Below are 12,146 nucleotides of genomic sequence, written 5' to 3'. Positions count from 1 at the left end.
AGCCTTGTATTAAGTGAGACCCAAAGCAACTAGTTGCACATATATACAAATCATACATATATGGAAATATAGGGCCCCCTGGTGGCGCAGCGGTAGACTGCAGAGGTAGACAACTAGACTTAATGTCAGGGGAAACCTTTACTACACACACACACACAATATATGTTTATTTGACATGGGGTCTTGGCTTATTGTTATTACTATTATCACCATATTTATGTATATGCAGCTGTTCTCTCTTAAGCAAAACCCAAAGCAGCCAGTTGTACATACAGTAGAATCTTGCTTCTCCAACCTTCGCTCATCCAACGTTCTGTATTATCCAACGCAATCTGTTTCCCACCCGGATCCAGAGCTGATTCAATACATTGCAATGTTTTGGTGCTCAATTCATAAATACAGTAATTACTACATAATGTTGCTGTGTATTAAACTGTTTTTTCTGTCGATTTGTTGTAAAACATGATGTTTTGGTGCCTAATTTGTAAAACCATAACTTTTTCTTAATACCTCCTTATTATCCAACATTTTCGCTTATCCAACGTTCTGCTGGCTCGTTTATGTTGGATAAGCGAGACTCTCCTGTATGTACAGATCACACACACACACACACACACACAGGATATGTATATTAGACATGGGGTCTTGGCTTATTATTATTACTATTATTACTATTATCACCATATTTATGTGCAGCTGTTCTCTGTTAAGTGAGACACAAAGCAGCTAGTTGTACATATATACAGATGATATATCTATCTGTCTGTCTATCTATCTATATCTATTAGGCTTGGTTGATCAAGAAGAAACTTGGTTCTAAACTCGTTTCGTATATAGGGGGCGCTGGTGGTTCGTATCTAAAGTCAATTCTGATTTTCAATGGGAAAAAAGTTTGAAACTTTACAATACATACGATACTTCCGAATCATTCGTTAATTGAAAGTTGTTGGTTTACTCCAGAAAAAGGGGGGGGGGGGGGTGGCAAAGGGAAGAAATTAATCCACTCTGGTTTAAAACGGTTTAAAATGGCTTCTCTGTAATAACCCAGCTAAATTTCCTGGGCCAGGAAGTTAAAACTATTATTATAATATAATATAAAATAATAATTATATATATATAAATGTATATTATATTATATTATATATATATTATATATTATATTATATATTATTGTATATTATATTATATGTTATTATTATTATATTATATGTTATTATTATTATATTATATGTTATTATATTATAATATATTATAACATATATATTATATATATTATATTATATATTATTATTATATTATAATATTATATTATTATAATTGTATATTATTATTTTATAATATATTATATATTATATATTATTACATTACATTACATTACATTATATTATTGTCATGAACCAGATGCCTTAAAGGAGCCAGACAAAAAAGGTCCAAACAAAGTTTAATAACACAACAAAAATAGCTAGAAACACTTAATTTATTATTTATTATATTATATTATTGTATATTATATTATATTATTATTTTATATTATATATATTATATATAGTATAATTATATTACACATTATATACTTATTATATATTATATTATATTATATATTATTATAATTGTATCTTATTTTATAATATATTATAATATATATTACATTATATTATTATATTATATTATAGTATATTACATTATTAAATTATATTATATATATTATAAATTATATTATATATTATTGTATATTATATTATTATATATAATTATATATATTACATATATATTATATTATATTATATATTATTATAATTGTATCTTATTTTATAATGTATTATAATATATTATAATATATTACATTATATTATTATATTATTATATTATATTATATTATTGTATATTATATTATATACTATATATAATTGTATATTATAGTATTATATTACATTATATATATTGTATATAATTATATTATATTGTTATACTATATATATATATTATATTATATATATTATAGTATACATTATATAATTATACTATATTATAATATATTACATTATATAATTATATTATATTATTATACTATATATAATATATTATATAATATATTATTGTATATTATATTATTAAATTATATTATATATATTATTATTATATTATATATTATATAATACATTATATAATATATTATATTATAATATATTATATTATTATAATTGTATCTTATTATTTTATAATATATTATAATATTATATTATATATATTATACATTATATAATTATACTATGTTATAATATTATAATTGCATGTTATTATATTATAATATAATATATTATAAAAATTGTATCTTATTATTTTATAATATATTATAATATATTACATTATATTATTATAATATTATTATAATATTATAATATTATATATTATATTATATATTATTATATTATATTATAATAATTGTATCTTATTATTTTATAATATATTATAAATATTACATTATATTATTATTATAATATTATTATATTATATTGTATTATATTATATTAATTATATTAATTATATTATATTATATTATATTAATTATATTATTGTCGTGAACCAGATGCCTTAAAGGAGCTAGACACAAAAATAAAGGTCCAAACAAAGTGTAATAACACAACAAAAATAGCTAGAAACACTTAATTCAGTGTATCTAACAAGTACTTAAAGTCTGTAGCAAATTGCTGTGCAAAAAACGTAATTTAGCAAATAATCCGGATTATACTGGCATATAATCTGGGATAACAGAAAGTTTAAGCAAACGGCTTCAAAATCACAGAGTTCAGAAAACACAAGAAAACAAGGTGTAAGCAAACAAAAGTGTTGTCAAAAAACAGTCCCAGGTCGTGTAGCACGTCCAAAAGCAGAAGAATAACCCCAGAATGCGATTTTGTCATCCAAAAACAATCCGAAATCAGCACTTACAGGAATCCAGTTGGTAGGAGCACAAAAACTCTGGTTTAAAACAGTTTAAAATGGCTTCTCTGTAATAACCCAGCTAAACTTCCTGGGCCAGGAAGTTAAAACTATTATTATTATATTATATCATTTATTATATTATTGTATATTATATAATATATATAATATATAACTATATTATATTATATATATATTATATTATATATATTATCTTTATATAATTATACTATATTAAAATATTATAATTGTATATTATTATATTATAATATATTATTATAATTGTATCTTATTATTTTATAATATATTAAATTATATTATGTATATTATATTATATTATTATATTATATATATTATATATTATATTATACATTATATAATTATATTATATTATAATAATTGTATCTTATTATTTTATAATATATTATACTATATTACATTATATTATATATATTATATATTATTGTATATTATATATATATTATATATATATAATATAATTATTATATTATATATTATATTATACATTGGATAATTATACAATATTATAATATTTTATATTATAATATATTACATTATATTATTAAATTATATTATATATATTATATATTATATATTATATTATATATATTATTTTATACATTATATAATTATACCATATTATAATATTATAATAATTGTATATTATATTATATTATACATAATAATATAATATATTATTATAATTGTATCCTATTATTAAATTATATATTATATATTATATATTATATTATATATTATTGTATATTATATTATATATTATATAAATTATTATATTATATATATTATATTATACATTATATAATTATACTATATTATAATATTATAATTGTATCTTATTATATTATAATATATTATAATATAATATATTATATTATTATAATTGTATCTTATTATTTTATAATATATTATAATATATTACATTATGTTATTAAATTATATAATATATATTATATATTATATTATAGTATATTATATTATAATATTTTATTATAATTGTATATTATTATTTTATAATATATTATATATTATTATAGATTATTATTATATTATATTATTGTCGTGAACCAGATGCCTTAAAGGAGCCAGACACAAAAAATAAAGGTCCAAACAAAGTTTAATAACACAACAAAAATAGCTAGAAACACTTAATTCAGTGTATCTAACAAGAACTTAAAGTCTGTACCAAATTGCTTTGCAAAAAACGTAATTTAGCAAATAATCCGGATTATACTATCATATAATCTGGGATAACAGAAAGTTCAAGCAAACGGCTTCAAAATCAGAGTTCAGAAAACACAAGAAAACAAGGTGTAAGCAAGCAAAAGCGTTGTCAAAAAACAGTCCCAAGTCGTGTAGCATGTCCGAAAGCAGAAGATTAACCCCAGAATGCGATGTTGTCCTCTAAAAACAATCTGAAGTCAGCACTTACAGGAATCCAGTCGGTAGGAGCACAAAAACTTTGGTTAAAAATGGCTTCTCTGTAATAACCCAGCTAAACTTTCTGGGCCAGGAAGTTAAAACTATTATTATTATTTTATATATTATATAATTATATTATTGTATATTATATTATAATGTTATATATTATATTATATATTATATATAATATAATATAATATTATATTATATATTATATTGTAATATAATATATTATATTATATAATATATATTATATTATAATAATAATTGTATCTTATTATTTGATAATATATTATAATTTATTACATTATATTATTATAATATTACTATTATATTATATTATTGTATATTATATTATTAAATTATATATTATATATTATATTATACATTACTGTATATTATATTATTATATTGTATTATATATATTATTATTATATTATATATATTATATTATACTTTATATAATTGTACTATGTTACAATATTATAATTGTATATTATTATATTATAATATATATTATTACAATATATATTATTATAATTGTATCTTATTATTTTATAATATATTATAATATATTACATTATATTATTAAATTATATTATTATATATATTATTATATTATATATATTATATTATACATTATATAATTATACTATATTATAATATTATAATATATTATATTATAATATATTATAATATATATATTATATAATATTATACTATATTATAATATTATAATTGTATGTATTGTCGAAGGCTTTCATAGCTGGAATCACTCAGTTCTTGTGGGTTTTTTCGGGCTATATGTCCATGTTCTAGAGGCATTTCTCCTGACGTTTCGCCTGCATCTATGGCAAGCATCCTCAGAGGTAAGGTCTGCTGGAGCTGGGAAAAAAGGGGTTTATATATCTGTGGAATGACCAGGGTGAGACAAGGGCTTTTGTAAGTTGGGCTGGGTGTGAATCTTTCCACTGACCACCTTGATTAGCATACAATGGGCTGACTGTGCCTGGAGCAAACTCTTCTTGAACTCTAGTGATTTGCTAACCAGGTTCCAGGATTCAGCAGTTTAGCTGTGGGTTTCATGATCTTGTTTATGGACATTTCTTGTTGCTGATTTTTACTGTAGCTTTTAGGAGCCCCCGGTGGCGCAGTGGGTTAAACCCCTGTGCCGGCAGGACTGAAGACCAACAGGTCACAGGTTCGAATCCGGGGAGAGGTGGATGAGCTCCCTCTATCAGCTCCAGCTCCTCATGCAGGAACATGAGAGAAGTCTCCCACAAACATAAAAAAAAAATCATCCGGGCGTCCTCTGTGCAACGTCCTTGCAGACGGCCAATTCTCTCACAAGAGGATGCTCCTGACACAACAAAGAAAATTATATTATATTATATATAATATATCATAATATAATATAATATACAATAATAATATAATATATAATATTATATTATTGTATATTATATTATGATATGATATAATATAATATAATATAGGAAGGAAGGGGAAGGGAAGAGACAGTCTCTGTGTCCTCCTTGCCCAGTGCAGCCCAGAGTGAGGCAAGAAGAAGCATGAGGAAGGAGGAGGGGAGCAGCAGAGCAAGGGTGGCCGGCAGGAGGGGAGAGAGAGAGGAAATTCACCGGCTTAAGCTGAGGCCAGGGACCAAAAGTGGGCTAAATGCGCTGCTTGCTACCAGGGAGGGAAGAGAAACTGGGAGATTGCGAAACTTGCACCAGACATCCGAAAATAATTACGAAAAATGGGGAAATTGTTTCAATTCTTAATTACTTCTCACACTATTACTGCATGGCTCGATATTGGATCAAAGCTAATTTAAATACGAATTCATTACGACTTTAGAAACTTACGAACACGATCAACCAAGCCTAATATCTATCCATATAATAAAAGTCATCTATCTATATAATAAAAGTCAGTGTTTGTATGCGGAGAGCTGACGTAGGTAGGTAGGTGTATGTGGCAGCTTTCTGATTGGCTGCCACTTTCACAGACCACTGTGACCAACACGGGTGACGCTCCTGGACCAAACTTGGCACACATAACCCCCATGACCCCCTTTATGTCCTGGTGCGGTTTGGGGGAGGTGGACCACAAATTATGGGATGTGTAGTACTTTCAGACGGTTTGGTTCCCAGGGACCACTGTGGCAAACACTGATAAAGACCAAACTTGGCACGCCGAGCCCCCATAACCCACTCTACATCCTACTGCGGTTTGGAGAAGGGCAGACCATGGACGATGGGACTTGAAGTTCCTCCACTCGTTTCCGAGAACGCTGCAACCCACATCCAATGACTGAACAAGACCAAACTTGGCAAACATAACCCCCATGACCCCCTTTATGTCCTGGTGAGGTTTAAGGGAGGGTGGACAATGCATGATGGGATCTGTAGTACTTTCAAACCCTTGGGTTCCCACAGACCACAGGGGCCCCCAACAAAGACCAAACTTGGCACAAAGAGCCCCCATGACCCACTCTATATCCTGGTGCAGATTGGAGGAGGGCGGACAATGCATGATGGTACTTGAAATACCTCCACTCACTTCCCAAGACCGTTGGGACCCTCATCCAATGACTGATCAAGATCAAATTTGGCACACAGACCCACTCTACATCATACTGCAGTTTGGAGGAGGGTGGACCATAGATGATGGAACTTGCAGTGCCTTCACTCACTTGCTGAGACCACAGCAACATGCATCCAATGATTGATCACGACCAAACTTGGCAAACAGAGCTCCCATTACCCACTCTACATCCTGCTGCAGTTTGGAGGAGGGTGGACCATGGATGATGGTACTTGCAGTACCATTACTCACTTTCTGAGACCTCTGTGACCTTCATCCAATGACTGATCAAGACCAAACTTGGCACATAGATCTCTTATGACCCACTTTATGCCCTGGTGAGGTTTGGCGGGGGATGGACCATGGATTATGGGACTTGCAGTACCTTTCCCCAATTCCTGAGACCACTGCAACCCTCATCCAATTACCGATAAAGACCAAAGTTGGCACACCGAGTCTCCATGACGCACTCTACATCCTGGTGCGGTTTGGAGGAGGATGGGCCATGGATGATGGTACTTGCAGTACCATTACTCACTTTCTGAGACCTCTGTGACCTTCATCTAATGACTGATCAAGACCAAACTTGGCACATAGATCTCTTATGACCCACTTTATGCCCTGGTGGGGTTTGGCAGGGGATGGACCATGGATTATGGGACTTGCAGTACCTTTCCTCAATTCCTGAGACCACTGCAACCCTCATCCAATTACCGATGAAGACCAAAGTTGGCACACCGAGTCTCCATGACGCACTCTACATCCTGGTGCGGTTTGGAGGAGGATGGGCCATGGATGATGGGACTTGCAGTACCTTCACTCACTTCCTGAGACCATAGCAACATTCATCCAAAGACTAATCAAGACTAAACTTGGCACACAGAGCCCGCATGACCCACTCTACGTCCTGCTGCAGTTTGGAGGAGGATGGACCATGGATGATGGGACTTGCAGTACCATCACTCACTTTCTGAGACCTCTGTGACCTTCAACCAATGACTGATCAAAACCAAACTTGGCACATAGATCTCTTATGATCCACTTTATGCCCTGGTGGGGTTTGGAACATGGATTATGGGACTTGCAGTGCCTTTCCTCAATTCCTGAGACCACTGCAACCCTCATCCAATTACCGATAAAGACCAAAGTTGACACAGCGAGTCTCTATGACGCACTCTACATCCTGGTGCGGTTTGGAGGAGGATGCACCATGGACGATGGGACTTGCAATACCTGCACTCCCTTCCTGAGACCATTAGACCTGCCAACAATGATGGATCAGGACTACAATTTGCACAGAGAGCCCGCATGTCCCACTCTACATCCTGGTGCGGTTTGGAAGAATTTGGAGATGGATGATGGGATTTGCAGTCACTTCACTCACTTACTGAGACCACTGAGACCCTCTCCAATGACTGATCAAGACCAAACTTGGCACACAGGGCCCCCATGACCCACTCTACATCCTGGTGCACTTTCAATGAGGGCAGACCATGGATGATGGGACTTCAGGTACCTCCACTCACTTCCCAAGACTGCTGCAACGCTCATCTAATGACCAATCAAGACCAAACTTGGCACACAGAGCCCGCATGACCCACTCTACGTCCTGCTGCAGTTTGGAGGAGGATGGACCATGGATGATGGGACTTACAGTACTATCACTCACTTTCTGAGACCTCTGTGCCCTTTATGCAATGACTGATCAAAACCAAACTTGGCACATAGATCTCTTATGACCCACTTTATGCCCTGGTGGGGTTTAGCGGGGGATGGACCATGGATTATGGGATTTGCAGTACCTTTCCCCAATTCCTGAGACCACTGCAACCCTCATCCAATTACCGATAAAGACCACAGTTGGCACACCGAGTCTCCATGACGCACTCTACATCCTGGTGTGGTTTAGAGGAGGGTGCACCATGGACTATGGGACTTGCAATACCTGTACTCCCTTCCTAAGACCATTACAACTGCCAACAATGATGGATCAGGACCACAATGAATACAGAGAGCCTGCATGGCCCACTCTACATTCTGGTGCGGTTTGGAAGAATCTGACAATGGATGATGGGACTTGCAGTCACTTCACTCACTTCCTGAGACCACTGCGACCCTCGCCAATGACTGATCAAGACCAAACTTGGCACACAGAGCCCCCATGACACACTCTACATCCTGGTGCTCTTTGGAGGAGGACAACATGGATGATGTGTCTTGCAGTACCTTCACTAACTTCCTGAGACCACTGCGAGCCATATAAATAACCCGTGCAGCGCCCCCAAGCTAGTATATAAAGATACACAGAGTTGGACACAACTAGACTTAATGTCAGGGGGAACCTTTACCTTTACTATACACACACAGAGAGAGTATATGTATATTGGACATGGGGTCATGGCTTACTGTTATTACTATTATCACCATATTTATTTATGTGCAGCTGTTCTCTCTTAAGTGAGACCCATACATACAGATCAGTTATATATGTGTGTGTTTGTTGTGGCGCAGTGGGTTAAACTGCTAAGCTGCTGAACTTGCTGACAGTATTTGAAAGGGACAATGATATGTTGCATGTTCGAGAATAGGCAAACCAGACAATTTCCACATCAACACTGGCAAAGGAACAGCAAGAAATACTGTTAACGACAAGCAGAAAGAAATTACATATATTTTCTCATTACTTTGTTTTCCAGAACACCAGACTGGGCCACAGCAACATGTGGCAGGGGACCGCTAGTCTCTCTCTCTCTCTCTCTCTATATATATAAATGCTCTGTGCATAATGAGTACCTTAAAAACAAAAGAACCAATGAGCGAAATCATACCAAATTTGCCAACAAAACGTCTCACTACACAAGGAGTGACCATCAATCAAAAAATTATGATTTTGTCATTTGGGAGTTGTAGTTGCTGGGATTTATAGTTCACCTTCAATCAAAGAGCATTCTGAACTCCACCAACGATAGAATTGGACCAGACTTGGCACACAGAACTCCCCTGGCCAACAGAAAATACTGGAAGGGTTTGGTGGGCATTGACCTTGAGTTTGGGAGTTGTAGTTCACCTATATCCAGAGAGCACTGTGGACTCAAACAATGATGGATCTGGAACAAATTTTGGCATGAATACTCAATATGCCCAAATATAAACACAGATGGATTCTTGTAGGTTTTTTCAGGCTATAGGGCCATGTTCTAGAGGCATTTCTCCTGACGTTTCGCCTGCATCTATGGCAAGCAGCCTCAGAGGTAGTGAGGTCTGAGGATGCTTGCCATAGTTGCAGGCGAAACGTCAGGAGAAATGCCTCTAGAACATGGCCCTATAGCCCGAAAAAACCTACAAGAACCTAGTGATTCCAGCCATGAAAGCCTTCGACAAAACACAGATGGAGTTTGGGGGAAATAGACCTTGACATTTGGGAGTTGTAGTTATTGGGCCAAACATCCCACACAGAACCCCCATGACCAACAGGAAATACTGTGTTTCCTGGTGGTCTTTGGGGACCCTTCTGACTCCCCCCTGGTGACACCCCCCCCCCCCAGGGTCTTGACTTCCCAGGTTGAGAAATGCTGCCTTAAGGCCATCCAGTCCAACTCCCTTCACCAGGGCAAGAAAACATAATCAAATCCCTCCTGACAAAGGGCCATCCAGCCATTCACACACACACACACACATATGTGTATGACAGATGCAGTATCAAAGATTTGAAAGGGACCCCTAAAGAAGGACAATAATATGTTGCATGTTCCAGAGTAGGCAAACCAGACACTCTCCACATCAACACTGACAATGAAACAGCAAGAAATCCTATTTACAAGCAGAAAGGAATTACATATATTAGAAACCAACACTTTCTCATTACTTTATTTCCCAGATAAACAGACTGGGCCACAGCAACGTGTGGCAGGGAACCGCTAGTATTGATGTAAACACAAAACCCACCGATGTTTCATTGCCCTAAACGGCATTTTATTCAAATTTCCCCCAATATTTTGGTCTGAAGCCCACTTTGTACCCAAAGGGTCACGCTCTCTCAGCCCCAAACGCGAAGGGGGGGCCGGGAAAGGAGGCAAGGCCCTCTGCACATGCCCAGGAGTACACCGCCCTAGCGGGAAGGCCCTCTGCACATGCTCAAAGCGGCTGAAGACCCTGGCCCTGGGTTCCCTCACCCCTTTGGCGCCTCTCCTTGGCCTTCTCCGGCGGGAGCCTCCGCTCGCCAGCGCCGCCCACCGCCTCTCCGCGTCGCCATCCTCGAAACTTCTTCACTTTCCCGCGCTGAGGGGAAACCGCGCGAGAATCCTCCCGCTCGCGGGATCACTGTTGCTTCCTCCACGTGCCCCGCGCCAATCACATTCCTTTCTCCGGTAAGTAACAGATGGGAGTAGCCCCGCCCACCCGTCCTACAGTCTTCCCATTCGCGCCGTAAGGAAGAGGACAAGCGCCCTCTGCCGGCCTCCAAAGGAAACTGACGTGTCCCCTCCCACAAACAGGGTGTTTTGCACTGGCTCCCTCCCTCCCATACCAGAAAAGGGAAATGCAAAAGACTGCTCCAACTTCCGTACAGTGGCCCTTATTTCTCATGCCAGTAAGGTAATGCTCAAGATCCTGCAAGGAAGACTCCAGCAATACATGGAGCGAGAGTTGCCAGATGTTCAGGCTGGGTTTAGAAAAGGTAGAGGAACAAGAGACCAAATTGCCAATATCCGCTGGATAATGGAGAAAAGCAGGGAGTTTCAGAAAAACATCTACTTCTGCTTCATTGACTATTCTAAAGCCTTTGACTGTGTGGATCATAATAAATTGTGGCAAGTTCTTAGTGGGATGGGCATCCCAAGCCACCTTCCCTCTCTCCTGAGGAATCTGTACAAGGACCAAGTAGCAACAGTCAGAACTGACCACGGAACAACAGACTGGTTCAAGATTGGGAAAGGCGTACGGCAAGGCTGCATCCTCTCACCCAACCTTTTTAACTTGTATGCAGAACACATCATGCGATGTGCAGGGCTGGATGAATGCAAAGCTGGGGTGAAAATTGCTGGAAGAAACATTAACAACCTCAGATATGCAGATGACACCACTCTGATGGCCGAAAGCGAGGAGGAGCTGAGGAGCCTTCTAATCAAGGTGAAAGAAGAAAGCGCAAAAGCCGGGTT

The 12,146-nt window shown here is 35.0% G+C and overlaps 1 protein-coding gene across 1 annotated transcript in view; it reads right to left on the bottom strand.

The window, feature by feature from the left end:
* The window catches only part of POLE (DNA polymerase epsilon, catalytic subunit), a 78,735-nt gene extending 67,426 nt beyond the window's left edge, over positions 1 to 11,309 (bottom strand). Inside the window, exon 1 of the mRNA XM_060785344.2 lies at positions 11,163 to 11,309. Coding sequence (XP_060641327.2) covers positions 11,163 to 11,242 — 80 coding nt within the window. The 5' untranslated portion in view covers positions 11,243 to 11,309. The remainder of the gene's footprint in view (positions 1 to 11,162) is intronic.
* Positions 11,310 to 12,146: the final 837 nt, after the last annotated feature.

The sequence above is a fragment of the Anolis sagrei genome, chromosome X, assembly GCF_037176765.1.
Source record: "Anolis sagrei isolate rAnoSag1 chromosome X, rAnoSag1.mat, whole genome shotgun sequence".
NCBI classification, from domain to species: Eukaryota; Metazoa; Chordata; class Lepidosauria; order Squamata; family Dactyloidae; genus Anolis; species Anolis sagrei.
The sequence above is the reverse complement of the archived record's forward strand: the minus strand, read 5'-3'. Positions and strand labels throughout refer to the sequence as shown.